Below are 24,866 nucleotides of genomic sequence, written 5' to 3'. Positions count from 1 at the left end.
GTTGTAATTTCCATTCTGTAACATCAGTGTTGTAATTACATGAGGAAGTGTTTGGTAAGAAACCAAAAACATAACAACAAGACTAAGAGACTATAATTAACCAAAGAGATGCTGTGAGATAAATGCTAACGCAAACTAGTTTTGTGTGCTACCGTGCTAACAATTGCTAATTAGAAAGAAACAAAACTACAAAACAGAGGACGATGGGAAAGTCATTAGTTTTGCAGGTATTTAGTCATAAATAATAATATATCTTACTCCTCTGTGACACAGAGCGTGTTGTTCACCATGGTCACCATGCTGAACAAGTCTGTTTGAAACATGGAGTTATACCTTTGTGACTCGCACCACATGTAGGGTAGGTAAGCTGGAAAGTATTGAGAGACAGAGCAACACATGGCTGGTTTTGGTCTATTCATTCATGTCTGAGAAACATAGATAAAGTAGAACCAGGAGAGGAGAGAGCACTGCAACCAGTTCAGAAGGTTTAATGCATTAACTGTTTCTGCAGCAGTCACAGTATCACAACACAAAATATTCTTTACTGATTTCGGTTGTAAAATCTTTTTTTGGTCACACAGATGTTGAAGACAGGATGGTGACAAAGCAAAATATGGCCGACCAAACATGAGGCCAGAGATGAGGCCATAAATTCAAAAATGTCTCAGCTTGTATCAAACGAGATGAATTCTCAGTTTTTCAGAAGGAGAGCCATACGTTATTAATCCTTTCACAATTTTATGACAGTAGCATTTGCTGTAATATATTTGCAGATTAATAAATAGCTGGAGAAAACAAATACATTTTATAAACAAGACAGTGCTGTATAAAAGTTCCTGTTATAAAAATTAGAGAAACACAAAGAAATGTTAGATCTTCATCTACTAAGATTCACCAAACAGAATAATGCATCAATCATTCGTCCAGGTTTACACATGAAATGTTTTCAAAGGTTTGAAAAAATAGAAGCAAACAAACGAATGCCCTCTACAGGTCAATCAAATAAACGAGTGGATCTGTAATTCTAAAGGATCATATTCTTCTGTTGCATGTTTGTGCTTCTCCCGTCAGCTCGCTCTGTCAGCTTAGTTACTACTGAAGAAAAACCACAAGATGGCGCTATGCTTCTGTCTCAGTATAATAAGGAACAGGAGTCAACAGTAAAAACATACATGAAGTCATGCATTCCAGTATAACACCTGAAGTTGTGCGTGTATTTCTTGTTGTGCACTGATCTCAGAAGTTGTTCACATTCTGTTTGGTCCATAGTGGTTTTGTGCAGGGAAAAAAAAACCTGCAGCACAATTGTGTTGTCAGCAAACCATTGTACAAGTAATCCACACATAACATACAGTACATATTCTATTTTACTACAGCGGGTCGTTGTTTCTCTAATGTCATAATCCTCATTCACCCTGTCAGTCGTATCATCAGAACAAGTCTAACTTTTCTTCAAAGTGTTACTGAACTTTTGCTCTAACTTATTGTGATGGCAACTCTTTCACACTAAGATCTGGACCAGATAACACATTCTGAACAGGCCGCTTGATAGAGACTTGAAGGTTTTATAAGAATTACTTATAATTTTACTGTTAAATTTATATGAATCATGAGATCAGAGTTTTGATTTTTGGTGTTAGTGATGTCAGGGCTCACTCATATGTGGCTCATGTTCACTTTAAAGTGGAATAACCTGTTAAAAGGCCTCCACTGTCCTTCACCTTCCCTCCACCCTCTTTGTCGGGGAAGAACCCCTGAAATCTGAAAGCCAGATTCAGTTCCTCCAGACTTTTTGCCTCAATCACTGGTCACTAACTGAATGACTTGCGGTCCTGGATGGACTGAGGTTTTCTGCTGTGCCATTTAGGCGCAGTCAGACACAATGGAAGCTGCAACGGACAAAAAGAAGGCAGCAAATAAAACCTGTGGGGTTTCCAGATGATTTTAGACACTGTCAGCTGTGAAAGATGCATTTGTTTGACGCAGTCCACCCATTGTTGTGCATTGTTGTGTTGTGTGTAAAGCAATGAGAATCAAAGTTCCTTGACTACGGACATAACCGCTGTCGTCTGAAAAGAAACCAAATGAAAAAATGACATAATAACATTTACAGTGTGTCTCACAAACGCAGTTCAAAGCATCAACGAATTATTCAAGTAAACTCAGGAAATGTTGGCCCTGTGAAATGAGCAGAGTTCATAGGACAAAACCAAACAGAATGGCTCCTCCGACGCACCTGCAGACTCCGACACACGAAAGACTTCACCTGCTGCTGCGATCCCTCTACAGTCACAGGAATATTTTCTTTCAACCGCAGCAAGCCGGTGATCCAGGAACTGGAAGCTCCTTTTACCTTCCGTTTTCCTTTGAGGATGGATTTTCATCCGGTAGCCAGACTAAAAGCGCCACGCTTCACAAACTACAATAAAGATAAAGTGCAGTGGAGCTTCTTCTGCCTGCCATTGTTTGCATACTATTTTTTACCAACCCAACCAGAAAACTGGGAGCATGAGGGACCTGGATCCCTCTGCAGAGATTTAACCAACTCCCTCTGGTTCTTGCTGGTCACCCGTCCAGAATCCAGTGTAGATTGTGGCTGTGCTTGATTACACTTGGCTCCCATCCAGAGCCTTCACCTTTCAGAATATCAAGGAAATTATGCTTGGCGATAAAAATCAAGTGCACCTCTACATACATCACATAGACCATGGCGCCAACACGTATCCCGGGGCAGCAGGAGACCTGTGACTCAGCGACTTGGCAGGGTCACAGTGAGGTTTCATGGGAGAAGCTGATGGAGGGCTCCAGCTTGACTCCATTGGTTTTCTTCTCTGAAGGGCCGTCTCCAGGACACTCAGTGGGAAGCTAAGAGAACAAAAGGACATCAGCACGGTGCAGATTCAGCTTTGATGAAGATGAAATGGTGCTAATTAATAAAATAAACCTGATTAACAATTGCACCTCCTTCTGGGCTGTGAAATTAGAAAGATGCACAAAATGTTCTTTAGACCTCAGTAAAAAAAAAAAAAAAAGGTAAAACTGTTCAGACCAAGGAATAATAATTAATTCTACCTGTTGCTATGACAGCAAACATGCACATTTTGAACAAAATATCTGCCTCGAAGGAGCAAATGGACAATTCACAAGGAAAACAAAAAAAAAATATGAAAACTTAAATAGTATTATTAATATATGTTAATTTTATACCTATATACACATAAGGAAGTCAAAACCCAATTTGGAAACCTCTGAGCTGAGAACGGAGAGGACGGAGAGGACAGAGAGGGAGGGTCTGATGAATTGCCTTCTCTGAAGGGCACTTCAACTGTGAGTCAGCAGGATGGTGGGACGGCAGAATAAAGACTGACTGAAGAGCACTGAAACAGATTTAATGGCCTGGCCTGTGTGAAGGGCGCTCTGAGGGGCACCTTCATAAATCATTACAGATAATCAGCTGGTGCTGAGGTAAGATTTAAGAGGAGACAGGATTTTATTTTTTAATTTGTATGGAGTAACAAAGCAGGGAGAAAAAGAGTGTTAACATTTAAACGGACACGGGAAAGTAGAGAGAGGTTCAAGGATCTGTCTCGTATTAAGGTCACTTCATTGGACGCGATACTGAACAAAGAGACACCCAGACTAAACAATGTCCTCTCTAAAGGGTAAAAGAATGAAATCTACTGCAAACGTCTTTGTGTACAAGTGTGTTTGTGCTGTGTGCGTTTTTGGACACTTACTGCTTGAAGGTGGTTGCTGCCTGCAGCCATGTTGACGTTGTTTCTTTTCAGTTCTGACTTGATTAAGGCTGAAACAGATGGCGAGGAAATATTACACTCCCAACATTGAGTTAGACACACACACGCATGAGCACACATGCACTCACACCCACTGCCTACCAGTGAGCAATATTCCAAGAAAGATCCACGCGCAGAGGAAGAGGTTTCCAGCCTGCGGATCGTAATGCGTGGTCAGTTTGCCCTGAATCAGAGTGAAAATGATCCCGAATATCTAAACACACAAAGACACACGCAGCGTTACAGAGTTGTAGGACAGAATCTCAGAACATGTTACATCAGCAACCAAAGACAAAGACACTACTTTCCTTAGATTCACCTGATTCCTGAACTTCACCAGCTTCACTAATAAAATCATGTTTTTATTACCAGCAGATTTTCCTCCTCTGCTACTGGCAGACAGATGTGAAAGAACTGCACACAGAAGCTTTAGGACACTTTTTAGGATCTGTGTAACACCTGAGCGAAAGCATTGAGGAGTCCCGACGATGTTCCTTCGGACTCTGGGTAAGTGATCTCCACTCCAAACTCGAAGCCCAGAGGCAGGTAACCTGTCATGAAGAACCTGAAACACAGACGTCAAGAAATAAGAAAAACTCTCACTGATCCAACACAGAACAGCTTCAATGTTCATATAACATTCTCGTTTCAGTATCATGTGGTTTTCTTTGTAGCACAACAGATTGTGTTTTGTAATTGATCAGTGAGGAGTTTTTACAAGGTGTTTGAACATGTGCAATTGTGTAAATCTGCACTTGTTCACTGACACATATTCTTATTTACATGTAAACATCTGCACAGGACACAGGACAGGTGTGTTTAATCCTGCAACAACGAGAGACAGAGACAGAGCTCACACCCAGTGTCTTTATTTGTTTTGAACACTGCATTGTCCAGAAGTAACGACAGACATTCTGCTGTGAGCTTGTTCTCTCAGCAGAATGTGTTGGATTTCCTGCTGCTTCCAAAGTGTTTACGTTTGGTCAGCAGACATTAAAGTATGATGAGCAGTGAATGTGTTTGGTGATGAGTTACTGTCACTCAGTGTCATTCAGTGTGCTACCTGCCTCCCTACAGAAAGCAATGATTATATGAGGTCTTTGGGTCATACAGCAAAAGTACATTCATATATTCAGTGTGGTTTTGTTATGAGACACTTGATCTGAGCACATGTGCAAAGAAAATCTATTAATATTATTTATATTTATATATCTCTGTGAATTTTGAGTCACAGATGATAATAATTTTTGGATTTCTCAGCTCAGTACAACATACAATAAGTTCTAAAATTCATTTTGCAATTCACAATTATTCTGTTTACTTTCAACAGTAAACAGTGGAGGAGCACATCAATGTTACAGCGTTATAGGAATGTGCAGGTCGCTGCAGGTCAGTGCTGATAAAGGATATAAACACGTTTTGCAGACTGTGCAGAGCTGTTGGTTTTTATGGAGCCTCTGACATAACGTTTACCAGGAAACAAATGATACGTCAGAGCAGATACTACGCAACTGTGTGTAACATAACTCTGTCGTGTAACTGAGTGACTCGAGTTAGTCGTACCCCAGGACTCCAGCGGTGAAGAAAACCAGGTAGATGTTGTTGAGGTTCAGAGTGAAGGTGAAGACCACCATTCCCAGGAACGACAGGCAGTATACGATCAGAGTCGTCATCCTGTGAAACAGCAGCACAAACACAACGTGCGACTCAGTCATTTGATCATGTTCACTGAGGATCTTTCAGCCACCAAACGGTGAATCCTGATCTGGGAAAGGAAATCTTAAGGCTACAGCAGGCACCGATATGTGTCGCACTTTAATAACATCCAGCACAAACTTAGTCTAAAATGATCAGATGGGAGGAATGTGTGTATGTGTTGTGCGTGTGTGTTGCCTACTTGTACGTCTTCGTGTGGTCCAGCCATAGGCCACAGAGGATGGATCCGACCATCCCAGCAACAACCAGAGTCAGACCAATTCTCCCAGCATTCAGCTCCTGGTTCTGAGGAGAGGCGAACAAAGCGTGCTCCTCTAACTCATCAGCAAAAACACAAAGGTTTCCCTGTGCAGGTGCCACGAAATCCGGTCACATGTTCTTTAAGTGTGTATATAAGGGCGAGGGGTTGAGGGAGCAGGAAAGTCATCTGACAGTTCAGCTAAGAGACAGAGAGTTTTATAAGTTCATGCAGGGGTGAGTATCTGTCAGAGTGTGTGTGTGTGTGTGTGTGTGTGTGTACAGTATGTGAGAGAAAGGCTGGAAAAGAAGGACAGAAGTGTTTCAGAGTGAATGGCTGAATCTGCCTCTCTTTCTTCTTCAGTGTGTGTGTGTGTCTGTGTGTGTGTGTGTGTGTGTGTGTGTGTGTGTGTCTGTGTGCGCACACTGACAGTGTTATGGTTGTGGTGAGCAGCAGGCATGCGTGAAAGCAGCTAATGAACTCAGAGCCACAGACAATAAACTCATGTCTCATCAAAGCCATCAGACGTTTCTCTGTTCGTTTCTCTCTCAGTGCATCTCTGTCTCTCCCTCTTTTTCTCCATCCACTTTTTTTACGAGCATTTTAAATCTTGTTTTCATTCGTTTACTCTGTGATGTTTGTGCTTTACCTCGTAGCAGGCCATGATCATCTGGTTGAGGAGTGTTGAGACAGAGTAGAAGGAACCAGTCATTATACCTGCAGACAGAAACAATGGAAAAGGGGAGTGTTTGGTCTGTCTTGTATAATAAGCCTATTAAGCTTAGAATTAAGTTTATCCTTAATGAATATGTCTGGGTTTAATTTTTTAATGATAAAACAGGCACAGGCTACTAACACACACACACACACACACACACACACACACACACACACACACACACACACACACACACACACACACACAGTAGCACAGGAACACTAAAGTAAAAACAAGCGTTTGGCTTCATGGACAAGGACACATGCATTAATGTTATCAGAGAGTAAATCTGGAGATGAGACTCTCTGTGCCTTTCCCACCTTGTGTCTAACCGCCTGTGAGTGTGTGTGCATCTGTGATTGGCTGTTGCCAGGTTACAGAGTCAGAGTCATTGTGCATGCAGGTTAAATGCGTATGACATAAAAAAAAGCCTCTTCCTCTTCTTAAAGTCGGTCTGTCAAACGCAGGAGGAAACAAAATCCTCGGGCTGAACGTGGAAAGGAAAGCCAGCTGAACACTGTGACAGATCATTAACACAGGGTGAGTTATGAGGAGCGTGCCTGTGTGCGTGTTGCTCTGTCACATGTGGCGGAGTCATGTGAAACAACATGTGCCAGGAAACATTAGAGTGCAGAAAAGCCCTTTCAGCAGTATTAAAGTGGACGTGGTGTCTTTCCAGAAGAAATGAACAATTTCTGAACTATAAATCTGAGAAATCCTCATTTCTACAAAGATATTTTCACTGGGTTTAATGAGTCTGAGGGTCTTTAAACAGAACAGAACACAACAGGTGTGGCTATGTTCATGCTCTTGAATGTGGGTGCCAGTCTGTACGTCTAAGAACAGCTTTAAAAAAAACTGCGGCGAGGAGCAGCAGGTTTCCAAAAATGTAGAAATTTTTTTTTTTAAATGGTAGAAGGGAGAAAAACGTAAAATGTTCCCACAAAAATGATTGCTTGTGCTTGTGCTTACCATAGCTGACGAGCAGCAGGACGAAGGCTTTATTCTTTATCAGGTTGATGATGGACTGTTTGTAGGAGTAATCCTCAGGGGGAGAGTCCGGCAGGACAGCCTGGGCCTGACTGGGAGGGAGGGGAGGGCGGTCCTTCACGACTGTAGGACACATAGAAGCAGGAAGGTTTGGGTGAACTCTCCAGAGATAAATACATGATGTTGTGCAATGAGTCATTTTGTGAGTGAGCCTTTAATCTGTAAGTCTGTGGGGGCCCAGGTGGGCTCCTTGAGGAACTCCACTAAGCTTAAATGTAAAATAGCAATATTTCCCCAAACTTCAAACCAACAGAAACTCTTACACACTTTTTATAATGCCTGATTAAATATGTGCATGTATGTTAGTAGATGGGGGGTAGGCAGCTGTGGAGTCTACTGTGTCAGCTCATCACTGTAACGTGACTGACACTGTGCCACAGGTTGTTGTCTGGGGGCTGAGGTGATGACACCTGCCAGGTAATAAAGAGGCTGTGGGAGTGTTTCAGGCACCCATGGTACCCTATCAGCCACTGCTTGTGTCCATATGTGACTAATGAATCCCAGCCATAACCCTGACCTTCGTTCTGCAACTCCCTGTGTTGACCCGAGATATTTTCATCGCATTTGATTGGCTGGTGGAAACCACAGTTTCAACAGCGTGTGAGCAGATCTAATATGCAAATGCGTGGTTGGTTCACCCTCTCCACCCAACACCAACCCCACCCTTTTTCTCTCCACAACACAATACAACACTGATATGCATAAAACTTTAACCCTTAACCATGAATCTCTCCTTCACCGAAACCTAATCCTATTTCAGTCTTAATCCTAAACTCAAGTGCTGATCTTGAACTGGGTGCTTCATGTCCCCAGTGTGGAAGATTTCCATAGTTATGAGAACATATGGTCCTCAGAAGAATACACACACACACACACACACACAGAGGTATGCCTGTAGTCACCTCACATGGCTTTGAAGTAACTGAAGCACAAATCCCCAGCAACTGGAACAGATGGCAGCACAGAGTAAATGTACACTGCTTCCCAGTGTTTGAGTGTGCGACTGTGTGTGATTCTGGTGTGTACCTATCACTGCGAGGATGAAGAGGCCCGTGGAGACTGCAGCGGTACCGTAGAACATGATGCTAATGTTGTGACCCGTCAGTTCAACATCGTCGGGCGTGTTGGGAACTAAAACTGGAGGCAACAGGAAGCCTATGGCTGTTCCCAGCTAGGGACGAGAGACATAGAGAAAAAGAGAAAAACACTTATTTCTTACACTGCTATTGTTGTTGTTATACTGTGTTTTACATGTTTAAATCGAATGTTTGCTGACAACATCCTTGTGTATCACTCAGTTATGAAGCATTTCTGGTCTGCTGTGTTGAAAGTATATTGAAGTTCATCATTTTCAGAGCGGCCGTGTTCTAAGGCATAAGGTCAATGGTTGATAAATAATCTATAAATGCATTATAGATCATTTATAGGCCAATCCAGGAGGGGTTGTCAGGTTGGGGAGAACCCTCCTCCAGCACAACACTTTGCTCATCTTTAAAACTAATGCTTTAATTCATTGGAGACTCTCTAATGGACTGTTTGACTACTTGTCTCCTGGAAAAGGGCTTCAAGACATCTGGACCAAAGGCAGGTTATAAACTGCTTATTAACATTACTCTGTTTTGTATTCTGTTGATAAGAATTTGGTTTTTGGTGCAGATGTCCTGCACTCCCTGTCCAGGAGGTGAGAGGTCCGATGGAGGAATCACCCTAATGAACAAAGTGTCGAGCTAGAAGAGGATTTTCTACAATCTGGCAACCCCAACGTTATTTTATCAGTGGCTTAAAGCTGTTCTATGAAAACAAGTGTACTCTATTCTATTCTATTCTGCTGATTTATAGCTTTTTCTCTTCATACCTGTTTAACTCTGTGTGTGTGTGTGTATTGAGGACGAGTATGTCAAGCTTTTCGATAATCTGTGGCACGCGCGCGCATGCTCGTGCACATGCTGACCTGGTTCCCGAGCACCGCCGTGGCGCACGCGGTGGAAACCTCCCGGGGTCCGAACCACACCGAGGCGATGCGGGACGGCAGGCCGAGGATGAACACCTGCGCCACGGAGCAGATGACCTGAGCGGTGACGGTGACTCCGAACAGCTCGGGGCTCACGCTGGCGCACTTGAGCCAGGCGCCGGCGCAGTTGAGGCCGGAGCCCAGCAGGGCCGTGAGCCGCAGACCTCTTCGGTCCAGCAGCCAGGTGGCCGGGAAGATGAGCGGCACGTAGGCGACCATGTAGACGATGGAGAGCCAGTCCACCTTGTCGTTGTTCACCCCGTAGTACCGCGTGAACACGTTGGTAATGATGCTGTACTGGATCCACTGGAAGGCGTTCACCAGAGAGTAAAGGCTGAAAACAGCCAGCACAGCGAACCGGCGCCAGTACAGTCTCGTCTCTAGCGTTTTCCTTTCCTCCGCCTCATCTCCTCCTCCTCCGTTGGGCAGCATCGCCTCTCTTTCATCCGGCGGCACCTCCTTTTCCTGCACCAGCGCAGGGCTGGTGTCTGCCTCCCCAACCCCGTGCGTTGGCGCCGCTCCGTATGTCGTATCCGCGCATCGCTCGGCTGCGCCCTCCAGCTCAGGAGTCTTCCTGCCGACGGTGATGTCGTCAGGTGCGCCGGTATCCGCGCGCAGATGCTCCTGCACGAGCTCACCGGCAACCATGATACCTGTTTGGTGCTTTCTTTTTTTTTCGCCGCAAATGAGTCGAGAGATGGCGAGAAACGGAAGCGAGAAAACGCCAAACAGAACGGTTTCCTCATTCGGTTACTAGAGGATACAGCGGTGATGCTTTGAAGAGCATGAATCACTATCACACGAACAAGACTTAGAATAAATTCTTATAAAAACGACCCACTCTAACACGTCCTACTCATCCTAAAACCTCCTGCATCTTCGTCTCTCCGGCTTCTCTACCCCGGCATGCTGCTCGTCTGGCCGGCATGTGCGTCTCTCTCTCTCGCTCTCTCTCTGTGGTTTCCTCTGCGTCTCTCTGTCTTTTGTTCAGCCGTCGCTGACACACGGCCTTCCGATGCTGATGAGCCAATAGCAGAGCAGCAAGAGCTTGTAGTATCTTGTACAACAGACAGAGCGTATGTGTGAATGTAATCGGTGCCCATGTGGAAGCTGTAAAACGTAGGAGCTACAACCTGCAGAGGCCTCTCAGCAAGTCGTCCTGTTATTACCCAACACATGTTATGAGAGTTAATAACATTAATTAAATTTAATTTAATTATTACAGTTCCTTGTTTAGTCTGTCAGGCTAATAAAAAATACTGATTACAATTTAATTACCAAATCAATATTAAACAAATATATTTTAAAGTTTCACAAACAGACTGATTCCAAATTAAATGTTTCATCTCAGTTTAACCACGTGACATTTATCATTTATATAAGACCTGATCTAAACGCTAAAGGACAATCACAAACCCCCGTGCTCCCAGCCAGGTCCCTTTCAGGCCTGTAACACTGACGCTTGGTCCATAAACTCCAATTAGCCTGTCCATATGCTCAGGCCATTATCTGCTCTAATCCTAATCATTGTTTGACCCAGTGAGGCTCCACTGCAGCAGCTACAAGCTGCAGGTACAGGTCTGATCCCACAGGTGATTCACACTTTACTAAACACAAATGAAGGAACGGTTTCAACAAAAGCCTGACACGAATTTGTAATAGCTTAACATGTACTGAAAGTGAGACACCTGCTAGATACTCGCTGACAAACACAATCCCTCAGTTTGTTCTTCTGAGGCTACAAGAAATAAAGATTTTCTGGGATCTAGGTGAAGAAAAAAAAGTTTCCAATCATTTCATTTTGCCTCTTAAAGTCTGGTGATTAACTGGATCTAAAATCTGTATTTACAATACATTTTATATGAGTCATTTGTAGGTTTATGTTTACAGTAACTTTTAAAAGTAGTACTGACATAGCTGCCAAAAAAAGGAGACTATAAAAGTTCAGAGGTATTCAAACCGCTAACTTTTGAAAGACAGTAGGAAGCTTTTTGGGATGTTAAACTCTCGATAGAGTAACACATCTCTGCAACCATAAAAGATCTTTGACGCGCAGGCGCGCTTCGTCATGTTTCCCGTTGCCATGGAATCTCCAGCATCAGAATCTGACTCCTCTTTGGATAATTTATAAAAGGAAAAATACACCAAAAACCACCGCAATGTCCGGACCTGAAGAGCGGGCTCTTCTGGAGCTCAACCTGCGGAGGGAGACGTGGTGTCAAGTGGAGATGAACCCCCGGCAGTCCTGGGAGAGGACCCAGAGGAGGCACTACCGGAGTCACCTGCGGACCAGCCCGGTCCTACTCACCGCTCTGACCGCCACACCGCAGCGCAGGGCGGCATGCACCGAGAGGCCGCCCCCCGCAAAGCTTCCGGAGAGAAGGCACTTCGAAGAGAGCTGTGAGGAGGTTTATTACGAAATTCTATTGAAATCTTATATTCCTGAAAATCTGATATCTGCACAGGAGTTTACTGTGTCACGACAGTCTCTGGTTATATAGGATTATTTCATTCATTATTCATGAAGGAACATAAAGCCATGCTGTGATATTTGCCTTAAATTGATAAAACTATGTTTTATAATTTAATTACAACTGTGAAAAAAATGAACTGAAAGAAATAGAATAAGACTGTTTAAAGGAAATTGTGAGTTTATCAGTTTCCTGCATTCAGAGTGTTGCTGGATGGAAGTTGACCTCCAGTTCTCAGAAAAACGTATGGCACAACAACCAGCTAGTACTGTGATTAACAGGCTTAACGACTGGGCGCCTTATGTCATTATATGAATCTGCACTTGACTCATTTTGTCTGTTTCTTTCTTTTCTTCTCTTCCAGATAAATCACACCTGGTGTAGACTGCACAATGACAAGCTAACACAACACATGCTGGAAGAAACTTCAGCTTTCTGTTTTATTCTGTATTTATAAACAGTGTTGAGAGCCTGAAAACCACATTAGAAAAAAAAATCTGTGAACCACCAGTGAAATATCTGCTGTCATTACTGCTGACACTCACGGTCAGGATGAATCTTAATGACTTTTAATGTGTTCCCGTTTTCATGAATTACCTCAAAACCATCCTCAGACCAAACCACACCTTTTAGAAACGTGTGTGTGTGTGTGTGTGTGTTAGTGCCTGTCAGCCCTGGGGAAGAGTCTGTAAGCATTTTGTGCAGTGACGAGTTGAACGGTTTGGGGAGACAGACCTTTGACGTCTGCGATGTACTGGCAGGACAGGATGATGTTGGCGGGCTCATTCCTCACCTGGGAGACAGAAAGAGACAGGAAGAGATTTAAAAAAAAAAAAAAAAATCTGCAGAGGAGCTGCTTTTGTGTTCCAGCATCTAAATAAGATGAATTTGAATCATTTGGAACTCACATGCTGGTTGAGCCCCAGTGCAGGAGAGTCAGTTTCGAGACAGATGTGTTCCAGTGGGACCTGCCTGATCAGCTTGTCTCTCTGTGTGGTAACATTCCAATTAAAGTCGTCATTATAACCGACTGACTGAGCTAAAGTTAGCACAGCAAACTCACAACAGGTTGACATGCGACTTCCTGCTCGTCCTAATCGGTGTGAGACTGTTTCTCTGAACTCTGTTATCACATTATTTCTGCATTAAAAGTTTAAACTAACGTAAAACATAAGCATTAAATGTGAATTATTTCCTCCAGTGTTATACTGTTACTATGTGCTTCTGCTCTCCACCAAAGGAGTAAATCTAGCACTTTTACTAAGACTATGTTATGATGTTGCTATGGTTACCACCACAGTTACTATTAATTTCCTGCTGCCACTTATACTATTCACTACTGTTACATAATAGTGTGTATTCTGTAAGCAAGGTGTTTTTTTTTACCCATAGTGCATCACATGTCAGTGAGAACATACTGTACTTCATCTGTATATTTTATATGGCTGCAGATGGACCAGAGTTCAGTTTCATTTTTATGGATTTAACGAACACGTGTGCAAAGATCCTTCTGTCATAAACATGTACAGGTGGATCACTCCTGTGGGATGACACCATGTTGATGTTAACGTATACAGTTACTCAGAAACGTACACACATATTAATTTCAGCCATTTATGGCTTTAACCTGCAGTAAACTCCATTAGAAGTTAACCCCACTTTATAATAAGAATGATGGACCACGAGGACCAACATCGTTTTATATTCTTGTGGCTTCATCTGCACATTTGTCTTAGTTAACTGTCAGAGTGTGAATTCACACCTACCTGTTGGTTCCTGCAGACGGCAGGTGGAAAGGAGAAGTGGTAACCAGCCTTCACTCCTTCCAGAGCCACCGATGGCTTCCCCGCAAAGTTATGAAGCAGAGCTCGACTGATACCTGAGGAAAATCAGAGCCATAACTTCCAGTAGTCTGTTCTGCAGCTGTGCGTGCAGCACGTACTGTACATGACAACCACCTTGTTCTCTCATGGTCTCTATGGTGACTTTAGCAGCTGATCGCGAGTGGACGTTCCTGCGCAGAGAACAGTAAAACAGTAAGTAAGAGGACTCATCAGCTTTTTCACAACTGGAGACTTGTTTACATTTTTTCACAGATTCCGAGAAAATTCCTGTGTGTAAACTGGTTGGATTTTCTATGATCACAGGCTTCTATGCAAACCAGGTTCAAATGAAATAGAACCAACCTCCTGGTTCAACAGCAGGCCAATCGCTGCTTACTGAGAAAGTAAATGAAATCATTTCTAGTCTCATGTGTCTGTGGTTGAACTCCTCACACAGGTAGGTCCAGCTCCTTGGCGACGTTGAGCTGTTTAATGAAGACAGTCATTTGGTCGTCTCTGTCCTGCTGAGTGGGAGCACACCACGGTGTGAAGTCTAACCCAATCTGGAACCAAAAACAGACAAAACACAAGTGAACTCATCTTATTGTGACAAGTTCAAATCAAGTAAATCTACTGCTAAAATGAGGAGGAAAGAAGAGCAGGTCAGAAAATTTGCAAGTCAAACGCATGTGGGAAAGTGGCCACAGTCTCATACTGAAGATGAATGAAATGTGCTCAGTGCATCAGGGGCTGGACGTCGCTGGGCTTCCGACCCGATCCATGAGAATAACAGTTATGGAAACAGGAGTCTGGGACTGTTGACTCAGTCCTCTGACGCCTGAAATCTGCTCTGACAAACACACACATTTCCCACACAGGAGGATTTAGAGCGCTCCACAGCATTAAAGACTACCACAGAACAAAGTGTGTGAATGTAGAGGTGTATGAGAAAGATTGTGACTGACTGCGTTCATTAACTTTTCCTAACAAAAGAGATTAGGAGGTGAGTTGGGAGATTTAACAAGTTTAATCCTCGCTTTTCCAGAAGTCACATTAAACTTAGGATTTGTTAACTAAGGGGAAGCCACGTGTGTGTGTGTGTCTTTAAGCCAAAGGAATTATCATGTAATTTCAACTCTGAATGAACAATGACAGTCATAGAAAACAGAGGATACAGGAATGTGTGTAAAATGATGGTGTGTGTAGTGTGTGTGTGTGTGTGTGTGTGTGTGTGTGTGTGTGTGTGTGTGTGCGTGTGCAAGTCGACTTAAATCTTTATGAGGACCAATTAGAGGTTTAGCTCTTGTGAGTGGGGGCATTTTGTCTGGTCCTCCCCCCTTTGAAGGGCTGTTTGAGGGCTACAACTAGATTTGAAGGTTAAGACCAGAGAAGCTATAGGGATTGTATTATTATTACTTATTATTATTACTTATTATTATTACTTATTATTATTACTTAACAGGGTAAGAAATGAAGTGTGTCAGTACTGGTCCAACAGGTTTATAAGTACAAAGTGTGAGAGTTTACCTCTCCAATGGCAACGAGGTGTTCTCTGTGTTTGTAGAACAGTGGCAGGGCAGCATCCAAGTCCTGAAAAAAATAAATTGTATAAAAATGTATCTAAAAACCATTAAAGTTTTTTTTGTGACTTAATCCTGAAAGAAAAAATAATTATGAATCAGAAACACACCGTGAAACCTCCACATTGGGTTCTCCTCGCCTGGGACACTGCTGAGCAGACTGGCTACAGTTACTCTCCTCATTTTCTCTGAATCAATAAAGACAAATGATCAAAAGATGGATGTGGGGCAGACTGTTTCACTACCTGAGGCGTAACGCTGCGGGGCTCAGGCCCCCCACCGCCCTGCAGCGGATGGATGCCAAAACATGGAGCCACCAGATCTGGATAGCTGTGAGAAAAGAATTTAACAGAAACACCCAGAACAATAAACTTAAAGTGTTCCAGCTGTGAGCAGCTGTATGGGAAAATGTAAACATTTTTACTCTATACTGTGCATGTGACACTTCAGTGAGAAGGTACATCTTCTCAGGCTCTGTACTTTCTGTACAGAGGGTACAGATGTTCTGATAACTTGAAAAATTCAATTCTTTCTCTTTGTCTTTTTATGTATTTACAGTCCTTCCTGCATTCTCACTAAAAAGCGCACACTGCGTTGTATAAGTTTATGAGACAGACACTACATATATATATATATATATATATGGACCAGTTACATAACACTGAAGACATACAGACCGTTCTTGCAGCTGGAGAACTCTGTTAAACTCAGTGACTTCTTCTGTAACTGCAACCAGAGTCTTTACCCCTGCCTACACACACACACACACACACACACACACACACAAATACAAAGGACTCTACTTCAGAAGAACTGAACATGTCTGTTCATTTCAAACTGATCTGATAAACTGCTGTATGTTATCTGTGATGAGTTTCTCGTACTGACCTCTCTGGTCCTCTGGATCACATCCTCCAGATCCTGCAAAGCAAAAAAAAAAAAGTGATTTATTTGTTTGTACAACAGCAAAACACGGTAGTGAAACAAACAAAACTACATATGTAGGAAAACTTGTAACAACCGTAATGTGACCGTACATGATAAAAAGAGAGTGTTGGTTTAAACGCTGTGGTGTATATACAGCTTTTACAAGCCGGAATTAATATTGCTTTTAAATCTACGTTCACGTTGTCTCGACGTTGTGTTGTTTATTTTGGCTAACGTTACTTATGTTTACAGCCTCAGGGCATTTGACGGCCTACCTCCTCAAATTCACAGGCTGATATATGACAGTGGCAGTCAACGAAGCCACATTCCATTTAAACTGAAAATAACAAGATCAAAAAATTACAGAAAACCGGCGAAATTTCCTGATTTTTGTCCTTCGAAGCAGCGCTAACAGCCGGACGGAACACTACCGCGACGCTAGCGGCGTTCCTCTGGGGGCAATTTTAGCAGTCGGACAGGGAAGTTACTGATTCACTTCCGGTTTACGTTGAAAAAAAAAATATAAACAAAGTTGGCGGCAAAGATGGAGACAGCGGAGAGGGAAACCTCGCCCGCTGACGGAGCAAATCAGGAATACAGAGTTCAAGCAACGTCGAAAAAACGAGTCACCGAGCAGATCAATAAATACAAAGACGTTTTGAAGACGGCGCTCGACGGACAGTCGGAGATTTCAGAGGAGACGAAGCGAGTTTTAGTGCAGGAGCTGCTGGCGGTGGGTGCAGCCGTTTACATCCTCATGTCACCGACCGTTAGTTTAGCTGCTTCTTTATCCTTCGTCTGTGTGTCTCTGTGCAGAACTTTGAGGCGGCGGTTCAGGACAACGTGCTGGTGAATGGACAGCCGTGGGAGGAGGCGCCGGATGTCCAAGGTGATTCACTGTCCACGTTATAAATCCAGACAAACTGACAAACTGCCTCCTTAATAACTCGGACGGGGCTAAAACAATGCCTGCTGTTTAATAAGCTACTGTTCTGCCCCCCCTCCTGTCACCGCTGAGCAGAGGATGAGGCCGTTGATCTGGAAAGTCTCCTGGATGACACCATTGTTGAGACCACCAGGAGGCGCCGTACATACCCCAGACAGATCCTGCCCCATGTCGTCCATTCCCTGAAGGCTGAACGCAAACTCATGGTGGGCGTCAAAGTCAGTTTGTCTCCATTTAGCGGCTGTGATTAAAGTGCAGTTGTCTCAGAGTGGGAGGACAGTGGGACAGTAGACTGCTGCACAAAACACATAGAAAATAACACTGTGTGTGTGAAAACTCTGAACTGTCCAGGCCTGATGTGTCCTGTTATTTGCCCCGGTGTGATGTTCTGTCTGTTTTGCAGGGGCTTTATGAGCATGCAGTCAAACCTCAAGAAGTGGTCAAAGACCCTGGTCAAGGTAGTTACTGTACATCTGATCGGTTACATGTTACACCAGTGACAGTGATGATGGTCTCTGAACAGTGAACACTTTATTTCCTTAGAAAATCTTGTCACATCTTACATTGATTTTTTGTATGTTTCCCTCTGGTTTGACGCAGTGTTTAAAATGTTGTATACTCACTCCTGTAGATATATACCGGCCTACAGCATACACTGGACTGAACACAGTGTTGCTTTTATACAATCAGGAAGAACTACTTCTCTCTAAGATGAACATTTGAAAGTTTCACCCTCCCTGAACTGAAATCCCTAAATGCATCAGTGCTTTTTGTTCACTTTGTGAGTTTCAGTTGACCTTATGGACAAAACAAACGGTTTACGTTTACATCAGTATGAGAAAATGTCCTGCACTGATGATCTTCACTGTGATCTCAGCCATGTTCCAGAGGCCTGTTGATTGGTTTAGATAAATAAAGCTGAGTAATGATAGGTGTCTGTCATATGTAAAAACACGTCAGTGTGTAACAACACTGTGTTTATTTCACCAGAGAGCATCATGAACGAACTGTCATCAGCAGCTCCTGGGATGGTGAAACAGGCCATACAGGTGATAAAGGTAATGCAGTAAACCAGCGTCAGTTTTCATCGACAAATGTACATTAAATAGATGATGAACGTACAGATGCTTTACTGACACGTGTTTTTTTTTTTCCTGCAGTCAGTCAACACTCTGCAGAAACAAGCCGAAGGCCTCTGTGAGATCCTCAACATGAAACCGAGTCACACCACTCTGGAGATCCACAGAGAAGTGTTTGGCTGCAGCGGCCAATCGGACGCTCCGCTGCCATCGGTGGGCGCAGCCACGAGAAGCAGGCAGCCAATCAAGAGAGTTGTGGAGGAAGCGGCAGCCACAGACGGATATGTGCCTCTCGCCAAGAAACCAGATTTCCCTGTGGGAGAGGGCAAACCGGAGTGACGTTTTCTGAACCATCACCACAGAAGAACTAAGATGGTGGGATGTAATGGACTCGCACGTTTTGTCTCTACCCAGTTTCATTCTTCAGTCACGAATAATCTGAAAGTAAATACCATAGTAACATTCACAAATCATCACCTGGTGAAAGAAAGAAAGTAAAGTACTGGTGTTTACGACTGAAATGAATCAGAAGGAACCTGAAAAGTGGCTTCACTCCTGCTCGTATCTGGCTCACATTGTATAAAAATACAGTTTCAGAAACCGTTTGTTCTGTCGTTGGTTCATATTTGTCAGTTTATGGTTATTTTAAGAATCTGTGAAGATGTTTGCTGGTAATATAAACTTTTTTTTACAGCGTACCTGCTCTGTGTCCTTTTATAAAGTAACCAAAACCAACAATGTGTTAGTGCATCTCTCAACACTTTCTCACACAGTCTACCTTGTCCATGTCCCTCAGTGTCTGGGACATTTGTACCTACAGAAACTCAGAAGTAAAAACATCTTTCCTTGGGGACGATTTGTAGCTGTGGGTTAATGCACACTCGGTGCTCTGGAGGCTTTTTCTGGTGGATGTGAGACTGAGTCTCACATGCACCAGAACGATATGGCTCATTGTTGAGTTTTGTCAAAACCCTGTGCCAGTCCACACATGTTCTGGTGTTCGTGGCCCCTGAGTCATATGACTTATGTGAACTGTCCTTGCTGCTTCTTCTAAAATAGCAACAAAATTGAAAAGTGAAAAGAAAGCTGAAGTGAAACTCTGCAGCCTGTGTCTTGCCTGCTTGTTTTAACTTCGCTGGACTCGATGCACGGTCACACAGCTAACGCTTTTTGTTCTGCAGCACAGCCAGTGTGCAGGATATCCTCCTGTTTTTCTATTTTTAATGCACTTTAAAAATCTGTGATGTCAGACTGTGATTCCTCCTGCCAGTCTCATCAGAAGAATAACAAGAGCAGCCACCTCTGGGAGACATGTGAGGTAAGATCACACCACTTTCTCCTGCTGCAAACTGCTCCTTATCGTGCAGGGAGGTCAGAGGTCGTGGCTGCAAACGTAGGAGATTTAAGAATGATATTTCTATGCTCACTTAAAATTAAGTTTGTTTTCTGTGTGAGAAAGTTGCTGATGAAATTGTAAAACAGTTGCAGTGAAGCATAAAAATACAAAAATGTGAAAATGGCAGATAAACAGTTACAAGACTGAATGAGAGGATTAGTCAACATTTAATTATACTGCCAGTGTGTGATACGTGTGTGTGTCAGGGTTCAGAGGATGAAGGGAAGAAGCTGAAGAGGAGAGAGAAGAACAGAGTTGCCGCTCAGAAGAGCCGCAAGAGACAAACACAGAGAGCCGACCTGCTGCATGAGGTGTGTGTTTACTGGATCCAACAGTTCACTCTCTCACTCTCTGCATCCACATTATTCATCCACATATTCAGCACGTCTCAGCCCCACCAGGATTTAAACCATTCGCTCTTTTATGATTCTGCCTCTTCCTGTCCTCCACTTCCATTTCTCCATCTTTCCCTTTTCCCTCCTCTCCTCTGTTCCAGGCCTGTGAGCTGCTGGAGCAGAAGAACCGAAAGCTCAGGAGAGAGGTACATAGAGTCATCTTTGATTTCATTGGTCCCCGCTGGGATTAGATGACGTCACCATGTTCTTCTGCCAAACATTATCACTCAGCATGAATCCTGTCTGGTTGATTTGTCCTCCAGGTGGATTCACTGTCTGAGGAGCAGCGCCTGCTGACCGAAGCTCTCAGAGCCCACGAGCCCCACTGTCCCATCATGCACTGCCTCTTCGCCTCCTCCACCTCATCCAGCCTGCAGCCTGACAACATGGCAGCTTGCTCTGTCTAAGGCAAGGAATAATGTTTCTGACCTGAGTGACCACTGCAGCTCGGTGTCTAAAGCTACCCACTGTGTAATACACCAGTAAACCTCTAGAGGGCAGAGCTCACCATGATCAGAAACAAGTGAAGTGAACTGTGGTGGCAGTTTTAAGAGTGAAGAGCGCCCTCTGGTGGTTAAACTTTTCATACAGCAGCTTGAGTCCATGTCCAGTGTAAATACAGTTAAAGATTTCGCTTCACTCTGCATTTGCACGACTGGTGCAGATGGTTTGTCTCCTCTTTCAGCTCGCAGGTGAAAAAAAAGGTGCCAGATAGAAAAGAATGAATTCACCCATTAACCCATTTCTTAATGTTTTCTTTCTGCTATATGAGCTCATGACTTTGACTCTTATCGCAGTAACAAAGATCCACATGCATGTTTCCATTAACCTTTCCAAATAAATAAATGGAAAAGTCATACAGTTTGTGTGATGTCAGTTAAAACAATAAATAATATAGAACGCACTGTTAAAAAATAAAGTTGAGCTTGTTAAGACTCTGGAAAATCTACTGAACAGAAACAGTTTGGTCACACCACATGACATTTCCAAACACAACAGCATCACTACAGAAAACTATACGTATAAAAACTATGTATAACGTGACTATACAATGATACACATAGTGATACACATGGATTTCTATGAGAAAAACAGCCACGTTCTGATACTACAGCAGCACTAATGAAAACTAGTGCTTGAGGTTTTAACCACTCACTTAGTTCGTAGACACTAAAAATCCCTGGGTTAAACCACTTACCCAGTGTGGGTCGGTACAGCACAGATACAGTGATAGGTTCATGTTATAGATGCCTCCTGCATCATTTTATTCACATTTCCGAACATCTCTCAGAATCTGAAATAAAGTTTAGCCGACTTGGCCGACAAAATAAATGTGTAAGATGCAGCTACACACTCGACGGCTTGTTACAAAATAAGTCATTAACACAAAGTTTCCTCAGTGTGAGAACCCCTGAAATACACACCAACCAAAAATGGTCATGTTACCTGGGATACTTCATTGTTCTGAAGGTCATGAGGTCATGTTGAAGTCACACACATGTCACAGTGGCTCCATAAACTCTGTGTCACCTGCATCAGAATAGAAATCTGTGGTTCGGTTACGATGATGGACACTGGCTGGAAGTTACAGTTCCCCAATCTGACCACAATCGCATCAGACTTTATGGTTATATAATCTGCTCAGGGGTTTTCTTTCGTTTTTCCTTCCTCTTCCACACTGAGGTGAATGAAAAGTTGATCTCGATGTAGAGGATGCTGACGCAAACCAAAGGTGCCCAGCTGAAGTGGAACTGAACCATTTCAGTGCTGCAGACTTCTGGGAAACTGAGCTGACTATTATTCTTGAAATTTAAAAATGGAGCGAAACACTTTTGGGATTGGGAAACAACAGGCTGCCGCATGGAAAAATTCACTGCGACTACAAAAAGATAATGAATAAATTACTAATGCGTTAATGTTGTACCCCATTCTCATGGCTGGCTCAAAGGACCAGCTAAGTCATGGGTCAGTGGTGAAGGCGAGTGAATGTTTCAGGAGATGTGGTGTGAAAAATGACAGAAGAGCCAAAACTAAATCCATGGAAAGCAGCTTACAGAGAGAACTCAGGCAGCAGCTTTTATAGTGTCTGGGAGCATAAAGCACAGGTGCTCTGAGTCAGCCAGAGTCGACAGCCCCGCCTACCAATTACCTGTACCTGCAAAAGTTCAGGAAAACAAGGCACAACCAATCAGGACAGAGGGAAAGTCTCTTACTGTCCCTATACTGACTGCAAAAAGTCCATGAATAAATATACACCCGGGAATCTCTGAATGTTTTTCACCCACATGGTTCGAAGAGACTTTTCTGGTCATAGCTTTGAACATCGATAAGTAGCAGTAAATGTCCTTCTTGGTCTGTAGTCACACACAGGTGTAACTTTCTGGTGTCTGAATACTTTTGGCCATATAGTGTATATCACACTGGTAAATTTTTACGCTTTCAAAATCTGACAAAAAGCCACATTTCGAGAGAACGTGAACACCTCTGTGATGACAACCACTGGTACCCAGCAAACACTGCAGGGCAGGAGGTGACACGTCACTCAGTGTTTCTGAGGAATACAGCACAAAGTTCAACATGCAGATGAACACACAATGTCCTGTGTATGTGCAGCGTGTGCCCCGTGCACACTGTTCATTTATACTTTCTACAAATTTAATTAACCAACACAAATGTCTAAATTGTGTCACGAAGCCTTCGCACTGCCAGAAGCACATTTTCCGGGGTAGATATGCTGAAACCTGTTGTGTTGTAGTTGTGTTACAGTTATGCAGGATAAACAGCAAATGAATTATGAGGAGTGTAAAGGTATTTTTAAACACTATCACAAAAACTTTCTAAACCTGTGAGCTGTGTCCACTTGAAATTCTTGGTAATTCATGTAAGTTTGGATTTTTAAAAAATGTATTCATCTTTTATTGAATCAAGATTTATCCCTCAGGACAGTTTTCTCTGTTCCACGTACAGTTCCACAAACACTGTTCTTCAATATGAGCCCTGTAACTCAAGTCCTTTACATGAGAAGGGCAGACCTATTTTCTGATTTCAGTTTCTGAAAGTGATAATTTAAACTTGAAGTTGGAAAACTTAACTCATGAAGCTTAAAAGTTAACATATCACTAATTCACACAAACGGCAGTAAACATGATTCTTAGAAGAAGCAGGTTTGTCTTGCGCAGCTTTGATTGGTGAGTAAAATGCATCACCAGTGAAGCTTTGTGGGTAACCAAAGCTGGGTGGTACATTCGTCTGTCTGTCGGTACGTGGCTGCATCAGCACAGTGGTTCATTAAAATGAATGAGGAAGCTGTTTTGTTTTGTTTTGTTGATGCAGTGCTAATGTTGATATCTGACCTCCTCCTCTGACCGTCGTGTAAGACAGCATCTTTTTCCCACAGCTCACGTCTCAGTGTGGACCGACTGACTCTGTGGGCACATTTTTTTCCCTCAAAATTTCCCATGAATGGAAAAGTAGGAGCAGCGGCTGAAACAACTCACACAAGCAACCAGACAAAAAAAAAACACCCTCACAAAACAAAACACATGCACACACCCAGCAGAGACATGCTTTCCACCCCCAGTAGAAATACAGAAACTTCTGCTGAACTGTGGACTGAATTCTTAGTAACTTCTCTGGAAGAGTAAGCAAGGCAGTGGCTGTGCATGGTATTTCATCACTAGACTTAATGGTATTTTATCACTGAGAGCAGCTGTGTCCAAGAGTCACAGGCTGTGTGGACTATCGAGAGGTACAGATGTACTGTCAAGATTTTAAACGTTTGAATGTAGATACAGCTTAAAATTAAAATAACATCCTCAGGAAATCTACAGCACACTGGAGCTGTTGAAAGGAAACCCCCTTAAGGAATGTCGCAATGCAAGTTGTCATCTTTTGTAAACGTGCTTCTATTGATGGATGGAGATGATGAAGAAACATAAAATAATAACACATCTTTGTAAAAAGAAAGAAAGAAAGAAAAAGAAAGAAAGAAAGAAACCTAAAAACAAATTAAATAAAGTGAGGTTCATCTCCACGTAGCATCAGACCTTTAATCTCAGGTGGAATCTTAACATCACATCTTGAGGACGTGCAGATTTACACACGATTAAACACACAGACAATCTCTGTTTGAAATTATAAGTTAAGGCTTGGTCATTCATTCCAACGGACACAAAGGGATATTTATTTTCTTATGAATCTTCCTCTAGTCTTTGGTTTTATCAGATTTTTATCAGGTTTATCAGCAGTGTTAAAACTGATTTGGACGTCAGGGCCTGACAGAGTCCTCCAGCAGAGAGACTCTGACTCATTTCATATAAAAATTGAGAAATCTAGAATCTTGGACGCCACATATCCCCCGTCCTGGGTTTGATCTACTTCCTCTTTCACCGTCCATCCCCACCCACACAGACCATTACTCATGTGAAACATTCTCACAGCTCGAACGATGTTACGACAGTTTTCTTTGAAACAGTTCACTGGTGTGGTCTGCCCCCAGACTTTCAGAAATTTGTAAAGTCGAGCAATGCTGTTTTTACTGTCAGCAGTATACAGGGTTACGTTGATGAGAGCGATATAAACACCAGACCCCGACGTGCATGCATGGACATGAAGTTTCCTCTTTTTCCTGACACTGTGCACGACTTTCAAATTAATGAATGAAGCACCATCAACAGCAGCAGAGTAGCAGAGGAGGCGGTTGGGGTGAGCGGCAGGTTAGGC

At 43.0% G+C, this 24,866-nt stretch overlaps 5 protein-coding genes across 5 annotated transcripts; 3 read left to right on the top strand and 2 right to left on the bottom strand.

Annotated features, from left to right (window-relative positions):
* Positions 1-479: 479 nt before the first annotated feature.
* flvcr1 (FLVCR heme transporter 1) lies at positions 480-11,749 on the bottom strand. Its single transcript, XM_041064756.1, has 10 exons — positions 9,468-11,749; positions 8,543-8,687; positions 7,439-7,579; positions 6,398-6,465; positions 5,692-5,795; positions 5,358-5,468; positions 4,254-4,359; positions 3,897-4,008; positions 3,738-3,805; positions 480-2,865 (listed from the first exon to the last, which is right to left on the bottom strand). The coding sequence occupies exons 1-10, from the start codon at positions 10,173-10,175 to the stop codon at positions 2,767-2,769; spliced, it is 1,662 nt and encodes a 553-aa protein (XP_040920690.1). The 5' UTR covers positions 10,176-11,749; the 3' UTR covers positions 480-2,766.
* LOC121199809 (spermatogenesis-associated protein 45-like) lies at positions 11,645-12,473 on the top strand. The gene is made up of 2 exons (XM_041064758.1): positions 11,645-11,927; positions 12,363-12,473. Exons 1-2 carry the CDS (start codon positions 11,687-11,689, stop codon positions 12,380-12,382), a joined length of 261 nt encoding a protein of 86 aa, XP_040920692.1. The 5' UTR covers positions 11,645-11,686; the 3' UTR covers positions 12,383-12,473.
* On the bottom strand, positions 11,799-16,767 carry tatdn3 (TatD DNase domain containing 3). The gene is made up of 10 exons (XM_041064757.1): positions 16,604-16,767; positions 16,290-16,322; positions 16,079-16,152; positions 15,647-15,731; positions 15,349-15,411; positions 14,275-14,384; positions 13,957-14,012; positions 13,765-13,877; positions 12,907-12,987; positions 11,799-12,791 (listed from the first exon to the last, which is right to left on the bottom strand). The coding sequence occupies exons 1-10, from the start codon at positions 16,658-16,660 to the stop codon at positions 12,657-12,659; spliced, it is 807 nt and encodes a 268-aa protein (XP_040920691.1). The 5' UTR covers positions 16,661-16,767; the 3' UTR covers positions 11,799-12,656.
* A 94-nt stretch (positions 16,768-16,861) lies between these two features.
* Positions 16,862-19,051, top strand: nsl1 (NSL1 component of MIS12 kinetochore complex). Its single transcript, XM_041064542.1, has 6 exons — positions 16,862-17,061; positions 17,145-17,217; positions 17,350-17,480; positions 17,678-17,732; positions 18,265-18,332; positions 18,435-19,051. Exons 1-6 carry the CDS (start codon positions 16,873-16,875, stop codon positions 18,690-18,692), a joined length of 774 nt encoding a protein of 257 aa, XP_040920476.1. The 5' UTR covers positions 16,862-16,872; the 3' UTR covers positions 18,693-19,051.
* A 442-nt stretch (positions 19,052-19,493) lies between these two features.
* batf3 (basic leucine zipper transcription factor, ATF-like 3) lies at positions 19,494-21,046 on the top strand. The gene is made up of 4 exons (XM_041064655.1): positions 19,494-19,671; positions 19,956-20,060; positions 20,246-20,290; positions 20,408-21,046. Exons 1-4 carry the CDS (start codon positions 19,597-19,599, stop codon positions 20,549-20,551), a joined length of 369 nt encoding a protein of 122 aa, XP_040920589.1. The 5' UTR covers positions 19,494-19,596; the 3' UTR covers positions 20,552-21,046.
* The last annotated feature ends 3,820 nt before the right edge of the window (positions 21,047-24,866 follow it).

Source organism: Toxotes jaculatrix, chromosome 19, assembly GCF_017976425.1.
Source record: "Toxotes jaculatrix isolate fToxJac2 chromosome 19, fToxJac2.pri, whole genome shotgun sequence".
NCBI lineage: Eukaryota > Metazoa > Chordata > Actinopteri > Toxotidae > Toxotes > Toxotes jaculatrix.
Note: the sequence above shows the minus strand (reverse complement) of the source record. Positions and strands in the feature narration are given on the sequence as shown.

Coding starts and splice junctions, on each gene's coding strand:
- flvcr1 (XM_041064756.1), bottom strand. CDS start 10,175: ATGGTTGCCGGTGAGCTCGTGCAGGAGCATCTGCGCGCGGATACCGGC. Junction 4,009..4,253: donor TCCTCAATGCTTTCGCTCAG/GTGTTACACAGA, acceptor TTGTGTGTTTAG/ATATTCGGGATCATTTTCAC. Junction 2,866..3,737: donor GCAGCAACCACCTTCAAGCA/GTAAGTGTCCAA, acceptor TTGTTCTCTTAG/CTTCCCACTGAGTGTCCTGG.
- LOC121199809 (XM_041064758.1), top strand. CDS start 11,687: ATGTCCGGACCTGAAGAGCGGGCTCTTCTGGAGCTCAACCTGCGGAGG. Junction 11,928..12,362: donor AAGGCACTTCGAAGAGAGCT/GTGAGGAGGTTT, acceptor CTTCTCTTCCAG/ATAAATCACACCTGGTGTAG.
- tatdn3 (XM_041064757.1), bottom strand. CDS start 16,660: ATGGAATGTGGCTTCGTTGACTGCCACTGTCATATATCAGCCTGTGAA. Junction 14,013..14,274: donor AAGGAGCTGGACCTACCTGT/GTGAGGAGTTCA, acceptor TTCTCTGCGCAG/GAACGTCCACTCGCGATCAG. Junction 12,792..12,906: donor CACTGGGGCTCAACCAGCAT/GTGAGTTCCAAA, acceptor TCTGTCTCCCAG/GTGAGGAATGAGCCCGCCAA.
- nsl1 (XM_041064542.1), top strand. CDS start 16,873: ATGGAGACAGCGGAGAGGGAAACCTCGCCCGCTGACGGAGCAAATCAG. Junction 17,481..17,677: donor AGGCTGAACGCAAACTCATG/GTGGGCGTCAAA, acceptor TCTGTTTTGCAG/GGGCTTTATGAGCATGCAGT. Junction 18,333..18,434: donor AGGCCATACAGGTGATAAAG/GTAATGCAGTAA, acceptor TTTTTCCTGCAG/TCAGTCAACACTCTGCAGAA.
- batf3 (XM_041064655.1), top strand. CDS start 19,597: ATGTCAGACTGTGATTCCTCCTGCCAGTCTCATCAGAAGAATAACAAG. Junction 19,672..19,955: donor ACCTCTGGGAGACATGTGAG/GTAAGATCACAC, acceptor TGTGTGTGTCAG/GGTTCAGAGGATGAAGGGAA. Junction 20,061..20,245: donor GAGCCGACCTGCTGCATGAG/GTGTGTGTTTAC, acceptor CCTCTGTTCCAG/GCCTGTGAGCTGCTGGAGCA.